This window comes from Trichechus manatus, unplaced genomic scaffold, assembly GCF_000243295.1.
Source record: "Trichechus manatus latirostris isolate Lorelei unplaced genomic scaffold, TriManLat1.0 scaffold00016, whole genome shotgun sequence".
In the NCBI taxonomy this organism is placed as follows: domain Eukaryota; kingdom Metazoa; phylum Chordata; class Mammalia; order Sirenia; family Trichechidae; genus Trichechus; species Trichechus manatus.
The window spans coordinates 25,122,573-25,144,404 of NW_004443952.1; the positions used below are offsets into that span (position 1 = coordinate 25,122,573).

Here is a 21,832-nt window from a genome sequence, read left to right on the forward strand (position 1 = left end):
AACTATGTAGTTACAATCAGTCACTCTCTCCACTTTCCAAAAACTATATTAAAGGCTTTTTTCCAACTCCCATATCTACGGTCTCGGTCTCATGTCTGATAGCCACCTTTATGAAAGAGATGCCGTAAATTGATTAGAGGCAATTGATAAGAAACAGGTTGCCACTTTCTTACCAACAATAGCATGCATGGCATAACCCAGGTACTGTAAACAATTCCTGAAGAGTATTAAGAGTTTTAGATTGAGTTTTCTACAAATATGCCTAGAGTTTCACAATTATCCTCTAAACCTTCTTTTCCTCTAGGCAAAAAGTATCCATTTTACAACCTTTTTGCCATAGCCACTGCAAACTTCTCATTATGATAAGATGTACCGGGGAGTTTTGTATTCAATAACAGATAAGTCAACACATTAGTTATGCTTTCAGGTGATGTCAATCCACAAGTCTAACACAATCAATGTCTCCTTATCTTTAAGGCAGCTCTTTTGAAAGTCAAATATCTGAAAGTAAAGCAATAGGTTTACCTGTTATAAAGAAGGTTCCATTTCTAGAAAACTAAAAATATTTTTAAATCCCCACTTATTGTCAGGCAATCCAAACATTAAAGAACTTCTCAGGCACCTGCGCTGAGGAGAGGCTGCCACTGGTACAGAGGGTTAGAGAAATGGAGGAGTAGCCCACTACCCTTCCTCTGGCCCTGCTGCTGAGGCCCTCAATCTTTAAAACACATCGGTGCTGTCTTGGTCTAAATAGGTCCTTGTATACAATGTCGCCCTCCAATGAAGTTCTCCTACCAGATGCCTGGCTGCTCCCACAATCCAGAGCCACTCATAGCTGGAGGAATAGGAGGAAAATGAAGGAAGCAATGAGCTGAAAGAAAGTTTATATTAGGCAAGGGGCACTGGGAGAGGTCAGCAGCCCAGGTAAATGAGCAAGCTATAGGCCTCCAGCGCCACAGTTTGGTATCCCAAGGAGGCTGCAGTGAGATAGCTCAAAATCATGAGACATATGAAAAACTGACTTCTGCATATAAGGGTACTCACATATACAATGTAAAAGTATTTGTAGATAAGTTGAATGTTTGGAAATAGTATTACTTCTCTCTCCTTAACCAAGCATGAGGATCAGCAGGACCATACCAGCATGTCCTGTCTAACTAGCTCCAAAGGTCAAGTCAAAACCAAAAAAAACCAAACCCATTGCCATCAAGTGAATTCTGACTCATAGGTACCCTACAAGACAGCAGAATTGTCCCATAAGGTTTCTAAGGCTGTAATACTGACAGACTCAGATTGCCACATATTTTTCCCACAGAGCCGCTGGTGGGTTCAAATCACAGACCTTTCAGTTAGCAGTCAAGCACTTAACCACCGTGCCACCGGGGCTCCTAAGGTAAAGCCAGAGCTTCCAAAATACCAGAAAAAATACAACAGACCCCAGCTCATCTCAAGCCTGGTTTTCCTGGCACTCTTCAAACTAATGTGAATTCTCTGTGACTACCTAGACCAAGTTTTTCAATCACAGTGCTACCGACATTTTGGTCCGAATAATTCTTTGTTGTGAGGGGTTATTCTGTACCTTGTAGGATGTTCAGCAGCATCCCTATAGATGCCAGTAGCAACCCCCTCCTCAGTTGTGACAACCAAAATGTCTCCAGATATTGCCAAATGTCCCGAGGGAGCAAAATCACCCCTGGTTGAGAACCACTGACCTAGCCAATGCTTGAATGACATATGAATCACTTGGGGAGTTTATTAAAATGCAGATTTTGATTCAGTAGGTATGAGGAGGGGCCTGAGATTCTGCATTTCATAAAAAATACCATTTTAATGACTAATTTTTTTTCAATGGTTCTTAAAAACTCTGAGTATATTACTTTCAAGAATCATATTTTTAAAGTTTGTGTATCTCATACCAAATTATTTGGGGGTAAAAATGACATGATGTCTGGGATTTACTCTGAAATATCCCAGTTAGAAAGGCTAGCAGAGTATAGTGAAAACTGACAAATTGTTAACTGTTGAAGCTGGATGATGAGTACATGGCTGTTCATTATCATTATACTACTCTCTCTACTTCCGTGGGTATATGAAAATTTCTAATAAAAATTTAAAAAGAAATTTTATGTTTCTGAAATATAGTCTTCTATTAAAATAATCTGAAAGAAAAAGTCATGCAATTTTTTTTAAGGCTTTTTTGGTTGCTTAAATGAAAACTTTAAAATGAAGACTAAGGCCCTGACATACCTTGCAGCAATTCCCAATTATTGCCATTCCCTTAAAGACAATATCCATGAAAAAGTAGATTATACTTCCACTTTCCAGACATATTCCAGAACACCTTTGTTCATTATGTTACTCAAAAGGATTTCTTTTTATCTCCTCCTCACTGAAAAGAATTATGGTTTAGCAAAGCTTTGTTTAATAAAATATGTTGCTTAAGGCCTTACCTTACAAGTTAAAGAACAAAAATAAATACACATCATAGATGATGGAAGACATAGTACTGAACCAGGAGCAAAGCTGGGTGTGATCCCTGCCAGTCACGTTAGATGACACTCAGAGACAGCTGTGAACACCCCATCTCCAGAGAAACCACATGTATGATGTAAGCATTGGAAAAAGCTAAAATGATCTCACACCAGAAATCATGATAATGATTTTGTGGTGTTTGGTTAATAAGCTTGAGGGTAATATGGTGCTACAGGGTTGCTTTTAGGTAAGGACAAAACTGCTTTGTGTTAGCCACATTTCTACAGCAGAATTACAGTTCCACATTTAAGAGCTTTAACCAAACCAAATCCACTGCTGTCGAGTCAATTCCGACTCAGAGCAACCCTGTAGGACAGAGCAGAACTGCCTATCAGGTTTCCAAGGCTGTAATCTTTATGGGAGCAAACTGCCACATCTTTCTCCCGGGGAGCAGCTGGTGGGTTCGAACAGCTGACCTTCGGTAAGCAGCCAAGTGCTTTTAACCCCTGCGCCCCTAGGGCTCCAAAGACCTTTAAAGTAGTCAAAATTATGACTCTGTCAATTCTCTGTGGACTAGTTTATTTATTTTATTTCTTAATTCTTTTCCCACTACAATTCTTCTTAATCAATGTCTTAAGTATAGAGTGTTCATTTTTCAAAAGTATATCCAGCAGGCATCAGGAAAGAGCTGAAACGAGACTTGTGGTGCAATGATTTAGCAGTTTGGCTGCTAACCAAAAGGTTGGCGATTCAAACCCACCCAGTGGCTCCAAGGGAGAAAGACCTGGTAATCTGCTCCAGTAAAGATTACAGTCTAGACGTCTGAGGTCTTAAAAGCTAGTAAGCGGCCATCTAAGATGCATCAAGTGGTCCCAACCCACCTGGAATAAAGGAGAATGAAGAACACCATAGACACAAGGAAAGTATTAGCCCGAGAGACAGAAAGGGCCTCATAAACCAGAGACTTCATCAGCCTGAGACCAGAAGAACTAGACGGTGCCCGGCGACCGCCAATGACCGCCCTGATAGGGAACACAACAGAGAGTCCTTGAAGGAGCAGGAGAAAAGTGGGGTGCAGAACTCAAATTCTAGTAAAAAAACCAGACTTAATGGTTTGATTCAGACTGGAGGGACCCCAGAAGACATGGCTCTCGGACTCTCTATTAGCCCAAAACTAAAACCATTCCCAAGGCCAATTCTTCAGACAAAGATTAGACTGGACTATGGGACATAAAATGATACTCGTGAAGAGTGGCTTCTTAGCTCAAGTAAATACATGAGACTAAATAGGCAGCTCCTGTCCAGAGGCGAGATAAGAAGGAAGAGTGGATCAGGAGCTGGTTGAATGGACATGGGAAATCCGAGGTGCATAGAAGAGTGTGCTGTCACAGTATAGGGAGAGCAACTAGGGTCCCATAACAATGTATGTGAAAATTTTTGTATGCGAGACTGACTTGAATTGTAAACTTTCACTTAAAGCACGACAATAAAAATAAATTAAACAAAATAAAAATATTACAGCCTAGAAAATCCTATGGGACAGTTCTACTCCATGGTCTAACCGACTCAGTGGCCCCTAACCACAACAACAACAACGTACAAAAGTCAGAATTTACATAGCACTCTTGCTAGAAGCAGATACTATCTATTTCTAAACAGAAAAGAGCTGAGTGGAAATCATACACGAAGTAAATGCAATGTTTATACCCATGATAATCATAGGGCTGAAAATATACTATTTTTAATGTACTGATAAAATAAAGAATAATGAAACAAAAATATATTACTCTCAAATTGATATCATATTTCTTACCAGTGAAATTAAATCCTCCATTGTTTGTCTGTTGTTTCTGTGATGTACAGAAAGTTCTGTTACACAATCTTCATCAAGGTGAATAAACTACAAAAAAAGATTAACAAAAAAGTACAAACGTATTTTTGTGTTTTGAAATTTAAAAACCAGCACAATTACTTATCAAATTGAACACCAATATTGAAAACAATATGAGTTTGTCAAACTCTTGGGTCAGAATCAACATTCTCCATACATTTTTAAAATGTAGGCAGACAACAATAAGTATATCAAGAACATGAGCTCTTAGCCTTTCACAGTCTCAACATCATCGGATGAACTATTAAAATTCTATTATGTAAACAAGGGATTATATACTACTTCCCTAAGCTAAGACCTACGTTGGCACTTTCATCAAAAAGCAGTGTCTAGGCATCTAAAATCTATGGCTGTACAATGGACTTACAGAAGAGTGGCTCAGACTTGTGGCATACAGGACCAAGGTTATGTTTAGCTTCAGCACAATCCAAGGGGCCCTCATGATGGTGCTATAGATGCTGCACAACAGACACAGCATATGCTGCAAGGTACTAGCAAAGCACAATTTAAAAAGGAGGAGGGAGAGGATGAGGAGGACAGTTTCTACACAAACTTCAGTTTTGCTTAAGGGTATAAATTATCCAAGTATTCTGATCCCTGCATAACGGGACCTCACCCAGGAAAGGCCTGACCTGGACCTGAAAAAAGAGTTCAGAAGATCACACAGGAAGAGAATCAGAAGGAAGGTAATTGTAAAGTATGTCTTTTCAATATAAGAATTCTCTTCACAACAGTCCCAGTAAGTGAAACTTCACCTTCTTCTTAAAGCCCTCTTATTCAGGGAACTCAGAACAGCTGGAATGGTTAGCGTCTTCCTCCTTCTGCCTGAGGTCTGTTTCCCTGTGATCACCACCCACTGTAAGTTGGTAATAGCCTGATAGCTAACAGGCTTGGGAATTAGACAGACCTTGGTTTTAATTGTGACATCACTTAATAACCATGTGACCTTGAGCCTGTTACTACATTTCTCCAAGCCTCAGTTTCATCATCGGTAAAATAAGAGTGCCCAGTATAACATCTAAATAGTAGGTCTCACAAAACGGTCATTACTCTGCCCTCTGGGGTCACACAGAATAAGTCCATTTCCTCTTTAATATAAGAGTCTTTCAGAAATTTATATATTCCTATTATAGACAACTTTCTTCTCCAAGTTTTTTTTCTTTTCCTGTTCCTTCAACTACTGCTTTTATGATTAACACTCTTTACCATTCTTGCCCTTTCTTTAGATCACACACTCTAAGTTGTCACTAGCCCCAAGGTGAGATACTAAAAACCTAATATGCCAGAAGAGGCCTACCTAGCACAAGGAAGAGCAGTATCATGACCTTCCTTATTCTGGATACCACACTTGTAACAAGGGGTTCAAAGAAATTCATGCTGCCATCATGAAAACAGAGACAATGACCTCCATGATTGGCTGGTATGAACCCAACGTCATGCGTTACAGAGAACATGAAGAGCGCAAAAGTTTATACTAGTTGCCCTGTGAACATCCAAAATGCTAAGAATGAATTTTCATCATGTTGCTTTGACTTTGGCGGCTCCCAGAACTGTAGATTCCTCCCAGCTGGATACCTTCTTGTTGGTATCATCACCGCTCAAGCGAGGAGGGAAGGATTCCTAGGGTTGCCTCCATGATCTTAAGCTACCCACCCCAACCAAAAAAAAATTTTTTCTCTTTCCCATAGGCTCCTGACCTGCACCTTTATAAGATGTGTGTAGGTTTCAACAACAAAAAATAAAAAAAATTAAAAAAAGAAAACCCTATAGACAGGAAAAAAAATGTATGTGGGAAAGGGAGGAACAGTAGGAAGGAGTGAGTATGAGAGACAAGATTAAAGAGGAGGGATAGTGAATATCAGGGTCCTATGCTGACAGCGGAGCCCTGGTGACACAGTGGTTAAGAGCTCAGCTGCTAACCAAAAGGTCATCAGTTCAAATCCACCAGCCACTCCTTGGAAGCCCTATAGGGCAGTTCTACTCTGCCTAAAGGGTCGTTATGAGTTAGAATCTACTCGACAGCAACCGGTTTTTGGTTTATGCTGACAGTAAGAAGCCCTGGTGGTACAGTGGTTAAAGCACTCAGGTGCTATTCAAATGGTTGGTATGAACCCACCAGCTGCTCCACAGAAGAAAGATTGGCAGTCCAGTAAAGATTAGAGCCTAGGAAACCCTTTGGGGCAGTTCTACTCTGTCCTACAGGGTCATTATGAGTTGGTATCAACTCGATGGCAACAGGTTTACGCCAACAGCATGTTATAAGGGTGAGCAAGACACCTAAGTCTGAAAAACATGGCTTCTTTCAAGCTGGTTTTCCACATAGTCTCCATACTTTGTTTGAAGTGCTCTGAATGCCCAGCCACACATACTCAAGTTAAATTAAGTAAAAAAATGCATACCAAAAACTAGCCAATTATTTTGGATTATCCGTGCCGACTACATTTCCTGTTCCCTAGGGCAGAAAATGGAAGTGACTATAACTTCTTATTTGATACAATACTTGGGTACAAGACCTGTGTGTGAAAATGGTAGGAGGAGATCATGCATAAAGTTACAGAACAGCAACTACACCTTAAATATCCAAGTAAATCTGAACTATTTTTTATAGTCCACTCTTGATGAAACACAGTATTGAGAGAAAAGCAGATACTTCAAAAGGCAACAATAATCCCTTATAACTCTTCTGTACATGACTCATTTGATCCTTGCAACAGTTCTGTGAAGCAGGAAAGGCAGATGAATGACAAAACATGTAAAAGCATCCTATAAATGGCAAAACATGACTCAAACGTACATAAGAGATTGTCATTAGAATTCCCATATTAGAGGTGAGAAAATGAAAACTCAGAAAAGTTAATGCAATCTGCCCAAGACTGGCATTCTTCATTCCTAGCCCAGGTTTTTCCAACCACACCACAATACCATTCTGCATGGCTCTGCTCCAGAAGTGGTTCCAGCAGAGACCAGACAAGCAATGCTTGTCACAAAGGCTGTAGATACATAGGATACAGGCCCTGAGCTTGAACTAGTTGACTTACAAGATCCATTCCCTTCTGGAGCCCTTCTGTCTGGTTCAGATCTTAGCTCTACAGTTTCTAGTTGGGCAAGTTACTTAATGACTCTCTGTCTCAGTTCCTTCATCTGTAAAATGGGGACAATAATATTACCGTTTTCAGAGTACCTACTTCAGTGGTGTGAAAATTAAATGAGTTAATAAACATAAAGCCCACAGAAAAACCCCTAACTATTAAAGGTATTATTCTAAGGGTTCTATCTATATTATACTATAGATAATATACAGACAGCCTTACTATAATAGCATATTTTTCCATTATAGTAAGTACTCAATAAATATTAGCAATTATTATATTAAACATGTAAGGAAAATTACATACCCTTTTGGAACTCACAAAATTTTATATATTTTACTTTATACTGTGCCCCAATAAAAAAAAATGTATTTCTGTTATTGAAATCAGAGACTTTTTTCATGATGGCATCTGTTCTATTGCACACAGCTGTGTATCCTATTAGTAGACATGACTGAGAAGACATGCAAAGTCCTCCCACACGTGGAGAAATGATGACCCCCAATGGCTGAACGCAGGCATTTGTACCACTCGCTCTCTCCACCTCACAAGGGCACATCACAGCTACCTGGCCCTGCTGCTGTACTGCTCAGACACCAGCACACTCTGCTGCTCTTAGCCTACCGGCATTGATAGCTGTTAGACTTAAGTTGTAGCCCCTAACTGAATTTGCTCCATACATATTAAAAAATGTCATGAAGGCCACAGGGAATACGGATAAGAGAAATTATAGGCAATGACAGTCATAGTAGCATCACGGGAGATTTTAGTTCAGGTTGCATGGCTAATATAGTCTGCAAAACAGGGAGAAGGGGCTAGAAGCAAGCATAATCTATTTTTTCCAAGATCCTGTACCGGCTAACCATTGGGAAGAATATGCTTATGGGTGTGATTATTCCAGAAAGCAAATACTCATAGCTGTACCAAGTCTACACTGTGGCACGTCTGAGACATACCTCCAAGCTATCCTGTTGACCCATGCACATGTCCTATTCCACTGTAGAATCAAGAGGAACTGAAGTGGAATGCCTGTCTGCAGTCTCCCTCCTCATTTGTTACCACCACAGACAAGTACCTCTATTCTCTACTGAAGAGGAAGAATAGTACACAGGTTCAGAAAACAGACTCTGGAGCCACACTGCCTGGCTTCAAATCCTAACTCTACCCCTTAATGACTATGTGACCTCTCTGTATTACTTAACCTCTTTGTGCCTCATTTCCCTATAAATGGTGTTGCTGTGCGCCATCAAGTTGATTCCAACTCATAGGGACCCTATGGGGATAATAACTGTACTGACTTTTAAGATTACAACTTCCATAGAGGCTTTAGACTTTGCCATGTGACTTACTTTGGTCAATGGGACATTAGCAAGCATGAGGGAAGCAGAGACTTGGAAAAATGCTTGTACTCTGCCTCCTGTGTCATGAGACCAGAAAAACTGGATGGTGCCTGGCTACCATTAATGAATGTTTTGATCTAAGAGTCTATAGAAGAATCCTGATCAAAGGGGGGAAAAACCGGAACAGAATTTCAAATTCTCAATGGAATCCAGACTTTCTGGAGCCACTGAGGTTGGAGGAACACCTGAAACTACTGCCCTGTGATGTTTAAACCTTAAACCTCAGACCAAAACATTCCCTGGAATTCTGCTTTGAACCAAACAGCAGTTTAGCTTAATTAGTAAAGTATGTCTGCCTTGAGCATTGTGCTCTTTCAAAGATTTATCTGTACAGGATCCAAATGACAACAGCATCAGATAAGAAGCTTAGGGGGCAGTGAGTTTATGCTAATGGTAGTAGAATAATTTTGAAAAGGATAGCAAGGATGGTTATACAACTTCAAGAATGTAAACAATGCCACTGAATTATATATGTAGAATTTGTTGAAATGGTGTATCCTTTGCTGTGCATATTTTCACCAAAAATAATAATAATTAATTAATGAAATTTTTAAATGCTTGCACATTAGGGTTTGCTCTCTTGCTTCTTTTGGAATCCAACTGCCATGTCAAGAGACATGCAGCCCAGCCACAAACCAGCACAAACAGCCAATCTTCGGACTCAGCTGCAGTCAAGTCACCAGATGACTACAGCCACATGAGTGAACCCAGGCCCAGAACAAGAACAGCCCAACTGAGCCCAGTCCAAGCTACTGGTACACAGAATTGTAAGCAAATAAAATTATTATTGTTTTAAGCCACTAAACTTTGGGGTGGTTTTTCATGCAGCAATAGTAAACTGATACACAAATTATACACATCCTTCGAGAATATTCATATTTTTATCAAATTCCAAGTTGTCATCTGTTAATAAAAAATTATTTTTTGAAACATTAATGTAGGAATAATCAGTAAAATAATTGCTTAAACTTATATAGCACTTTGTGTTTTTAAAGTTCTTTACTATTACTATTAGAGCAGTTGTCAAAGTGTTCTGCAGAAGCCTGAGGGCCTCTGAGGGCAAAACTATTTTTATCACAATACTAAGATGTTATCTGCATTTTGCACAGTGTTGACATTTTCACTGATGAATCAAAAGCAATAATGTGTAAAACTGTTGGCGCCTTAGTACAAATCAATGCAGGGGCACCAATCTGTGGCTAAGATATTGCATTCTTTGCCATGCACTCACAGTTATAAAAAAAAAAAAAAAAAGTCAGTATCAATTAAGAATATCCTCGGTGAAGCAATAAAAAGTATTAATTTTATTACATCTTTGCCTTTGAGTACACATCTTTTTAATATTCTGTGTGACAAAAATGGGAAGTATGCATAAAACACTTTTGTTGTATACTGAAGTACAATAGCTTTCTGGAGGAAAAGTACTTGTGTGACTGAGTTATGAGCTGAATTAGCTGTTTTTGTTTTTCCAAAATACACCATTTTTACTTGAAAGGACACTGAGAAATTACAGTTATTTGGAAATGGATATTTGGCAGACATTTTCTCAAAAACTGATGGTATTTGCCACCAATGATATAATTTGGGCTTTCAAGCAAAAATTAGGATTTTGGAAAACTTCTATCTGCCACCATGAGCTTGACAGCTTTCCAATACTTAAAGCCTTTTCTGATATTAAGGAATGTAATCTTTTAGATAACATATAATGAAATGTGCCAATATTTGGAAGATTTACATAACTCAGGAACCAATATTTTCCAAACAACCAATGCAGACTGTTACAGAATCAGGCATGAGAAAAAGATCCATTCAAAGTACAAGGCAGATCAATGGATTTTAATGAGAGTACAAAATGTTCACCGATATGGTTTCAGATTCCACATGCAACTAATCTTAAGAAACTACCATTTGTTAAGTTTTAGTGGAATATCAGAGAATATCCCCAGTTACCTGAAAAGACTATTAAAATACTTCGCCCTTTTCTAACTACATCATCTATGTGAGGCTGCAATCTCTTCATACACTTCAACAAAAACACGTCAAAACAAACTCAATACAGAAGCAAATGAGTATCAAGATGTCCTCTATTAAGCCAAACATTAAAGAAATTTCCAAAGATGCAAAACAATGCCATTCTTCTCACTAAATTTATATTTAAAAGTTATTTTTTATAAAATATTTTATTTGATAACATATAATAGGTTTATTGCTGTTACTTTTAAATGAACTAATAAATAATATTAAGAATATAAAGGGGTTCTGAGACTAAAAAGTTTGAGAACCACTACAACTTTATACCTACTCTGGGAAGTAGACAGAACTGGACTGATCTACTTTTTACAATTAAGTAACCTGCTCAAGATCCCCAGAGCAGTTCACAACGCTGACAGCAAAGAGAAACACCTGGGAGCTTTCAAAAACACATACTAATTATTCTGGGGACCCCCCCCCGACACACACCTTCTTTCTTTTCCTTAATGTCTCAAGTGATTCTCATTTGCAGCCAGGGTTGAGAACCACTGTCCTAGAGATTAACGGGCAAATATATAGTAAGGTTTCAAGTCTCCCATACATCAACCTGTTGAAGAAGTCTACAAAATACATTTTCTTTTATATTTCAACCACATCACTGTAGGTCTTGAATTCACATAAATCTCACACAAAGTTAAAAAATTCTATTAGATTTCATTTTACTTACAGGATTCTTGCTTTGCCACTCAACGGGACAGTTGTAATCTTGCATGATCCAGGGATGGCTCAATAGATTTTTCACAGAAATCCGTTTCTTTGGGTCCACCTAGTGGCCATTGAGAAGTAGCCAGAGATAAATGCTTCAAATAAAGAACATAAGAACACCTTTCCTCCTGAGAGCTCAAAATTCATCAAAACAGATGCAAACTTTATCACCACAGAAATGCTGTCAAAGACCTTAAAATGGCCTTGAAATAAATTCTTTTAAAAAGCCAATAGAGGCAAGAAAACTACAGCAACCAACATAGGCTTAGAAGATAAATGTTTAACAAACATGAACTTCATTGGTATGGACATTATTCATGAAGTTCAGTCAATCTATTGTATGATGTAATAGTCTTTTGCTGGAAAACCTATTCACAGGAAATATTCACCAATTTAACATTCAAGCAGCCACAATGCAGGGCATTCATACTGAATATGCAATCTCTACCTCAGATGAGCTTACAATAACATAGAACAAGTCGAAAAGCACACCTTTCTTTTCCATTTGTAATTTTCAAATGTGAGGAGAGAAAAATTAATCAACAAAGATTAAGTTTTTTGGAGTCTACTGCAAAGGGTAAGGCATTTTCAATCTCATTATGGAGATTTGGTGGCCTGGCCCGGCTTAATCAAGGTGGGTGAGCCTGAGGTAAGTTATGAATAAAAGGTAGAGATGGCTTAATAATGGAAAAACTGGAAGATATTTTGAATATATAATAATGAAAAAAAAAAACTGCACTAATAAGATACTCCTATTTTCAAAGTGTTGTCTATCAATCTCATTTTATCCTCATAACACTACATAGCAGTGAAGCCAGGCTCAGAACCCCCATTTTACAGATCAGAACAGTCTAGTTGGTTTGCCACTGGCAGGGTGGATACCTAGACTTCAGCTCTTCTTTCACCCTCAGAGGTTCATTACACTAAATCAGTGGTTCTGAAAGTGTGGTCTCAGGACCAGTAGCATTAGCATCATTTTAGAGCTTGTTAGAAGTACAAATTCTCATTCCCACCCTAGACGTATTGAATTAGACATGGTGGTGGGTTGGGGGGAATGATCTGTTTTAACAAGCCCATCTGGTGATTCTAAAACACGGTAAAGTTTGAGAACCACTGCACTAGACCATGGGACTCACTCAGTTGTATGGCAGCTCTTTCAAGCATGTATTCAGTATCTACTATACCTCTAATGTGCAAAGGTGGAAGTGAGAAAATAGAAGAGAACAGAGCAACAGTTGGTTGATAGAAAACAGACAATGCTCAAGAAAAAAATTTAACAAATCATGTCAGAAAAGACATATGGTAGCGGTCTAAAAAAAAAAAATCATTGGGTTTGCAGTATAATTAAGAAAGGATTAAGTAGAGGATATTTGCAAAGTAGATATGATTAATGGAATTTTTTTAAGCTAACAGATTATGGTACTATCCTCTAAAGTATAGTAGTATCATAGACAATGGTGCTATCCTCTAAAGTGTAGGAGCATCACAGACATCTTAAAAGTTGGATCAAATAACTACAATAGATTTCTATTTATTTAAAAACAAACAATAAATTTTACCTGTAGCATTTGTTGGAGAAGTAAAATACTACTGGAAGAGAGCCACTTAGGAACCTCATATTTTCCTCTCTACAAAAAAAAGAAAACATTTAAGAGACTAGATTTAGGTTCAATCAGCCTTGACACAAATTTCTAAGGTAACAACATGCTGGAGGTTACTACCAGGCTTGAAGACTTCACCCAACTATAAAATTTGGTAAACATAATTAATAACATAAAAATCCATTTCTTGCCTTAAAGAACAAAACACAGTAGGTTAAATACTATCATCATCTGTAAATTATCCATATAGCAAAGATGGACTAGAGCACAGAGAATGTAAGAGTGGAAAACATACATGGTCTAGGGCTTTAGAATCTGCAGTGTTTTTTAGATGCTTTGGCCAACTCTCTGGGACTCAGCAGTCACAGTTGCTGTGTGACTGGCCCTGACCCAGCTGCCCTCGCTGTCGTATCTGAGTTTCTCCTTATTCCTTAGACCAAAGCCTCTCATGAATCAAATCCTGGGTGCCTGACTTATTCTCTTTCTTGGCAAATGGTCCATTTGCCTAGTCTCTCAAATATTTCAGTTTGCTCTTGCCAAGAAGAATAAAGGCCAGCCTGAGGACAAGAACCCTCTCCCTTGCTTACACTGATCAAGGTCATGACCTGCCTGAATCTCCAATGACAGCATATCTTAGAGTGTCCTCTGACATGCTTAACTCACTGGTCAGGACCCTCATGTACTCCAGTGGGTCTTCCCTCATGCTGACTGTTTGCAGACCCATTTGCTCTTTACTCTCTGGATACCACCCATAAGGGTTTTCCTTCCTTGCATTACCTCTTCCTTGCAGGACCTGCCCTGCCTCAAATATAAGTCTGGTTCTGAGGTCTACTCCAACATGCAGATAACAGGCCCATAACCAGACCTATCAGAAATAGTATGCCTTCACAATTAGTCCAAAGGACTAATGGCCCACATGAACCACAGCCTCCTCTACCTTGAGAACAGAAGAATAGATGGTGCCCAGCTACCACTCCCAAACACTCTGACCGGGATCACAATAAAAGTTCCCTGTTAGAATGGGTAAAAAATGTAGAAATTTAAATTCAAAAGAAAAAAAGACCAGAGTTACTGGTCTGAAAGAGACTGGAGGAACCTCCAAGACTATTGCCCTAAAATAACCTTCTAAATTGAAACTACAGACACTCCTGGAGGCCACCTTTCAGCCAAATATTAGACAGGGCTATAAAATAAACAATAATACCCGTGAAGAATGTGCTTCTTAGGACAATTGACTATGTGAGACCAAAAGGCCAACGTTTTCCCAAAACCAAAGATGAAAAGACAGGGAGGGACAGGGAAACCGGACTAATGGAAATGGGGAAACCAAGGTGGAAATGGGGAGAGGACTGACACATTGCAGGAATTGCAACCAATGTCACAAAACAATTTGTGTAAGAATCATTGATTGGAAAATTAATTTGCTATGTAAACTTTCACCTAAAGCACAATAAAACGTTAAAAAAAAAAAAGGCAGAAACTGCATGAGGCACATAAATATCAAAAAAAAAAGAAAGAAATAGTATGCCTTCAAATACAGGAACTACCATCCAAAACAAAAGTGTTCCTAATAAAAGGTCATTTCAACAGAAATCAGATGTAAAAGTAAATATTCAGATCAAAGCACTGAATAAGATGTTCGCCAGACTGATTCCAAATTCCTTTACGCTGCTTTTTATCATCCCATTTTGAATTGATGAATTATATTTTAATATGTCCCCTGTGCTGTAAGCTAGCACCACAGACATAATTCTGTCTGGAAAGAGATAGAGAAAACAAGTGAATGAGAAATGAGGTGTTTGGTACACTGGAAACAGCCATGGATCTAAAGTCAGACGCTATGTTTAAATCTCAGTTCTGCCTCCTTAATAGCTCTATGAATCTGTACAAGTTATTTAATCTCTCTGAGCCTATTTTCTATAAGATTTTAGGTGGCATTAATTGTTTTATAGGTAGTAACAACAGTTGTAGTAGTAGTAACAGCTAACAGTTATTGGGTTCTTTCTGTGTGCCTGGTCCTGTGCTAAGTGCTTTATCTGTATTAAAGCATTGAATCCTAGCAACAATCCTATGGAGTAGGTACTATTATACTTGTTTTTACAGGTGAGGAAACTGAGGCACAAAAAGGTTAAATAGCTTGTCCAACAATTAATGCCACCTATAGGATTACAGAAAACCCTGGCGGCATAGTGGTTAAGAGCTACGGCTGCTAACCAAAAGGTCGGCAGTTTGAATCCACCAGGCACTCCTTAGAAACTCTATGGGGCAGCTCTACTCTGTCCTATAGTGTTGCTATGAGTTGGAATCAACTCGACGGCAGCTAACCAAAAGGTCATCAGTTCAAATCTACCAGCCACTCCTTGGAAACACTATGGGGCAGTTCTACTCTGTCCTATTGGGTTGCTGCGGGTTACAATTGACTTGACGGCAATGAGTTTATAGGATTATAAAAGGTATAAAAAAAGAACGCATGTGAAAGCACTCACTACAATGCCTTGTATGTAAGCAGCACTCAATAAATGTTTGTTGAACCTGAAAGAAATAGGAGAGTGAGATTGGGATACTCAAAGAAGTAGTGAACTAGAGGTGGAATTGTTGGCCAAGTGGCGTGTATACCAGAGTGCTAAAGACTCAGTACAGTAAGAAAGGATAAAGCCATTCTAAGGAATGCCACATGCCCTCCCAGGAAGATTTGCCCCACTGCAGCTGCTCATATCACCTCCTGAAATGTACCCACCCTCTTTCCCTGTTTAGACAGACACCTCTGTAGAGTACCATCCACATGCAAGTTATGAGGCCTGTGACACTACTCCCTGACTTTCTCAGCTCCATCCTCTGCACTGAAATACCAGCAGAAATCAAGCCCAGAGCTGAGTTCTGCTGCCAGGTTTGCTCCAATCTCTTACTTGTACACAGTACTTTAAAATGTACAAAACACTTGTACATGTATTTTATCCTTGTAGTAGGCAGGATTAACAAAATTACACAGATGAGGAAACTAAGTTTTTGGGAGTTTAAGTTACTTGCTCAACATACAGGGCATTGGTTCTCAATCCAGGGTGATTTTGCCCCCCAGGGAACATTTGGCAATTTTTCTGGAGACATTTTTTATTGTCACGACTAGGGAGGTACTGAAGCCCTGGTGGCACAGTGTTTAAGAACTCAGCTGCTTACCAGGAGTCAGCAGTTCAAATCCACCAGCCGCTCCTTGGAAACCCTATGGGGCAGTTCTACTCTGCCATATAGTGTCGCTATAAGGTGGAATCAGCTCGACAGCAACAGGATTTTAGTTAGGGGAGTACTACTGGCATTTAGTGGGTAAAGGCCAGGGATGCTGCTATACATCCTACAATGCACAGGACATCCCCCACAACAAAGAATTATCTGGTCCAAAACGTCGTTTATGCTGAGGCTAAGAAACCGTGTTATTCTGCTGGGGAAAAGCAGCTCCACAAAAAGCCCTGTGTCGGCCAGGGCTGTGCCCCTTAACCCTTATTTCTTGTTATCTATTGTCACCGCTAAGCCAGTAGTACCCCCTAGTCATAACAATAAAACTTTAACTCTTGTTCCAAAGCTCAAGCTTTGGAGGATTCTTGTTTATTTAAGGGACGATTACCTTACAAATAAGAGCAAATTATGGGTAAGACAGAAATTCAAGTTGGTGGGGCTGGGAGGATCTGAAGGCTAAGCAAAATAATGCTGGGAGTTCTGATGGGCACAAAATTGTTCATTTTTCACATGGTCCTAAGAAAGGCAGGCGACCTCTCCACATATGATCACAGTACTGTAGTCAACTTTATAACTGTAAAATATAATTTCATAAAGAGACAACTGGCTTATTTTCTTTAAGATTATAAATTATAATTGTTAGAAAGTAATTTTACTTTAAAGCTACTCAACTTTCATTTACTAAATTATTTGTTCTTCCCTAATATTTGTGTACCGAGAAGTGGAGTGCAGTCATGCTTGTCGCTGAATGCAGTGATGGCAAATGAATATAGGTGACATTAATGAGAGTAATGCTCAATCTATTAGTAATCACAGGAAACTGCAGTTGAGCATTTTGGTTAAGATAGTCAACAAATGCAAAAGATAAACGAGGGCTGCCTCTTAAATAAGAGTTACATATAGTGTGTCAAATACTGCTCGGCTTTTCAATCAAACCAAGAAGAACAGAGGGAAGTGTTATTCCCAAGTGAGGAATTTTAGAGCATTCTAGGCAAAGATACATACTGCATGCAAGTGATACGACACCTTAATTAGATTCAACCAGCAGACTGTATTACACTACGACTCGGAACAATAGTTCTGAGCTAAGATTACAATAAATTTCAAAATCTATAATGTGTGAAATTAAATTCCACAATAATGCATAAAAGTCCTAATTTGAATCAATTTTCAACTTGCAAATACATGAAAAACTAAAAAATGAAATTCAGAGTAGTAGAAACAAAGAATATACAGTATTGGTAAATAATATTAATTAGGGAAGCTAAATCTCTACTGAACAAGAATTAGACGTTTTCTACTATATTCATTCCACTACTACAAAGATATATGATTTGCCAAAAATATCAAAACTTGAATCTAACATCTACTACTAGGTATAATACTTTTATATTATTTTAAGGTAAACCCTCTCTTCCCCAAAAGATTAATCCAGGACCCACTAGTACACTCAAATAAATAGAGAACATTGAAGTTAGTATGTTGGTACATTCACCTTGTATTGATGAAACAATACATTAGTAATTAATAGCATTAATTCTGTGGCTGCCATATGAATGTGAACTTGCAGTACAACAAATGAAAGCAAAGAAATAACAGAGGCTTAAGATACAGACAGGTTAAAAAAATAATAAAATAAAACAAAGCTTAGAGTTAAGTTAATTAGGAACACCACAGATATAATGTAGTTCAATTTCAGCGGGGTATTAACAATCATTTATTTTATCTTTGTGGATAAGACTGTAAAATCTCAGTTAGCTATACCATCAATACCCAGAACACTTGGGAATGGTCTTGTTCTATTCTGTTTTTTAAATCAACAACTTAGATCATAAGGTACTTAAGAAATGTGCAAGTGGTACGTTGTTGGCAGGAACCGCTAATGTTACAAGAGGGCAGAATTAAGATTCAAAATTTCAAAAGAGGAGTGCTAGCTGAAACAAACACGGAATATGAATATGAATAAATAGAAGTCAAAGAACTTATAACTACTCAGAGCTGGGATGGACCCTGGTGTAAAAATGGCATGGCAGGGGTGTCTGATCTCTTCTAACTTCACAAGAGAAAAGGAAAATCAAGATCAACAGCCCAAGGCTGACTCCTATGAGGTGGAGATCAGACATTCCTCTACTCTCCAACCTTTTTACCCATTCTGACGCCAACCGTCCCTCCCATGGCACTCTCTACTTCTCTGCTGGGTTTGATAACTTGTCGCAAGGCCACACAGAACTCACAGACAATACTTACAATTTTGGGGTTTTTTAGGGAAATAACAAGTTACAATTCACATTCAGGAATGCTCAGGACATGGTTCTTCAATCAGGACAGCCTCTTCTCAGCCATGTCCACAGGCATATCTCTCTCTGGCCCCTCAGCCTCTGCCCTGCTTGGGCAAGTGTTACAAAGCTCTGTTAGCTCTACCGATGAGTGCCTGGAGGCACCCTACTCTGCCAGTAAGCCTCAGCCCAAAGGTACTCAGCTTTCTCGCTCTGTGGGCTAGGAAGCCCACTGTGCCATTTCCTGCTGGTCTCCTGGTTATGCTGTCTCTGCTGCTGCCACTTCATTTCTCTTCTGCTGCTTCTCACCATCACTTGCTGTCTCTGGTGTTACAGCTCTCTCTCTGTCTCCTGAATCTAGGAGGTTCTCAGCACAGGGATCCTGGGTCCAAAGGATGCACTCCACTCCCGGCTCTTCTTTCTTGGTAGTGGTGAGATCCTTAGACCCATTCTAAGCCTAGCAGGATGGCAAAACTGACCAATCCCCTCGTTAGGGTTTCATACACCTTATTTGCATGGTCCCACTCCCACAAGGGTGTCATGCACATTATTTACATTATTAGTAAGCTATCCAATCCCCTCAGTGGGTCACAAGGACCTCATTTGCATAGACCCACCCAGTCATTTGGTGGGAGTTACAAAGACTATGGCTAGAAGGGTCATATTAAGTAATTTAATGCACTGCACCTGGAAATAATTGATTACTGTAATGCTCTAACTATGCTGAAGAAGAAAATGAGGACCACTGAGTGCTCTATCAGAAGTGACCTCTAAAGTCAGTGGAAAAACTGATGCACAATAATATCTAAAACAAATTAGGAGAACTAACTCATAATCTTGGTAAATCTAAAAAGTTGGGAGGTCTAGGAACATTCTCAAGTTAATCGGCACAAAAAAAGTTTGAGATGGGGTGTTCACACAGTTGGTGAAAGCACTTATTTATAAAAGGTGTTTGGAAGGCAATTTGATAATATCTTCTAAAGTTTTAAATGCTTGTATCCTTTGCCTAGAAATTTCATATCTAGGGATTTATCCCACAGAAATAATTATACAAACACACAAACATAATTGTGCAGAAATATTCACTACAGAATCATTTTAATAAAGGTATTTAGAAACAACCCAAAGACTATCAATGAAAACTGTGAACAAGTCTAGTTTTCTTCCTGTTGGACAGTATACAAACAGGGAAGAAATAAAGGCACATGCACTCAGTGGAATATTATTTGGATATTGAACAGTATGTTTTGAGAGAATTGATTTAACCTTCATATTTTTTAAGGAAGAATATAAAACTACATATGGTTCCAAATAGATACACATACACAGAGTAGCTCTCTTAAGAAACCCAAGTCATTAGACTGACTGACGTTTTCCATTTGCTTTTAAAATATAACATCGATTGCCTATAGTACAACATACACCTAGATGTACGCTACTCTTTAGAATGCTAGCCAACTTTCGCTCCTACACTGGAGCTGCACGTTTATAGCTAAATCTATTTGTCAGTTATACATATTATTGTAATGATGAAGTTTAATTATATACTATGTAAATTAATGATATATGAGTGTAAAGAAAGAGCTGTTTTCTAGGAACACTGAGCAGAAAGTTTTAGAAACTTACGATAAAGGTACTGCTGTCCAGAAAGTAGATTAGTGGTTACCATGGGCTGGAGGGAGGGAGCAATAGGTAGTTAATGCTTAATGGATAGAGCTTCTATTTGGGGTGATGAAACAGTATTGGAAACAAATAGTGGTGACAGTTACACAACAATGTAAATACAATCAATGCCACTGAATTGTATACTTAAAAAAGGTTAAAATAGCAAATTTTATCTTATATATGTTTTATCACAATTTAAAAAATACTGCTGTCCAGTTAGATACAGACAAAAGAAACATAAAACTTCGAAGGAAAAATAACATACATCTTAGACTTCTAGAAAATCTAGTCAGAGTGTCTCAGAAGAGACTTTAAGTTCTTCCAATTTAAAGAACCAAAGCTATCGGAGTCAAATAAACATGGAGTATGCTCAATTAAATAATATTACACATATTACTGTGGAAAAAAAGAAAGAAAGAACCAAAGCTAAACATTGAGAATGATGCATTAGGTGTGTTGATATAAGAACAACAATGCACGGCTCCAATCAGTAGAACCATAGCCAAAGAAATACTTTGGTCCTATACCAAAAAATGGTGTCTGAATGTACACTGACATGTTTCAAACTAAAATAAAATGTTTAATATGAGGTTACATTAAAAGTAATATAAAACTATAAACAAGTTTTTCAATTAACTGACCAATTATCAACCCAAATTGGCAGACAAGAGGGCTTATATGGTATGCCTACATGTATAAACACAGAAAGAAAAAACTGAAACAAAACATACAAATGTTTATAGTGGTTATCTCGGGATTACGTGATTGTGAGTGATTTGAGGCATTAATTGATTTATTGATCTTTCACTGAAAAAAAATGCTTTTATTCCCTATACATATGTATGGAACATTATAGTTCAGGAAACATTTTTTATGCACTGTTTCCAATCTATAAAACATGAATATTTTCTTTTTCTCCTTCCCAATGCTTAAACAGCAAAATAAAAAGACGTTTTCTTCACATAATGTCATTCCTACACTGCATTATTTCTAATTTGAATCAATACTTAAGATACTAGTAGGAACTCTGCTAAGCAGAAGGCAACTCTGTCCTCATCTTAAATTAATATTTCAGGGCTACCATTTCCGATAGCATGGCCAACCAGAAACATGAACAGAGCTCTCCTGCTAAAAATGTTGCACAAGTATTTTTTTTTTTTATCTTTTAAAATGCATCCATGCACTGACTGCTCTGACCACGATCACAACAGAGGGTTCTGGACAGAGCTGGAGAAGGATGTAGAACATAATTCTAACTCACACAAAAAAGACCAGATTTACTGGCCTAAAGGAGACTGAGAAACCCCAAGAGTATGGCCCCCAGACACCCTTGTAGCTCAGTGGTGAAGTTATCTCCGAGGTTCACTGTTCAGCCTGGGAGTGGACAGCCCCGTAAAACCAAATGAGACTAACGAGGTACAGTAGTCCAGTGACAAGAGCCAGAAGGCAGAAGGGGACAGGAAAGCTGGTGATA

At 38.5% G+C, this 21,832-nt stretch overlaps 1 protein-coding gene across 2 annotated transcripts in view; it reads right to left on the reverse strand.

Annotated features, from left to right (window-relative positions):
- MELK (maternal embryonic leucine zipper kinase) overlaps positions 1-21,832 on the reverse strand; it is a 108,444-nt gene that overhangs the window by 51,084 nt on the left and 35,528 nt on the right. For both annotated transcript variants that reach the window (XM_004372256.2, XM_023727505.1), the window contains 3 exons: positions 13,148-13,216; positions 11,551-11,649; positions 4,286-4,372 (listed from right to left, as the gene is read on the reverse strand). In XM_004372256.2, coding sequence (XP_004372313.1) covers positions 4,286-4,372; positions 11,551-11,649; positions 13,148-13,216 — 255 coding nt within the window. The remainder of the gene's footprint in view (positions 1-4,285; positions 4,373-11,550; positions 11,650-13,147; positions 13,217-21,832) is intronic.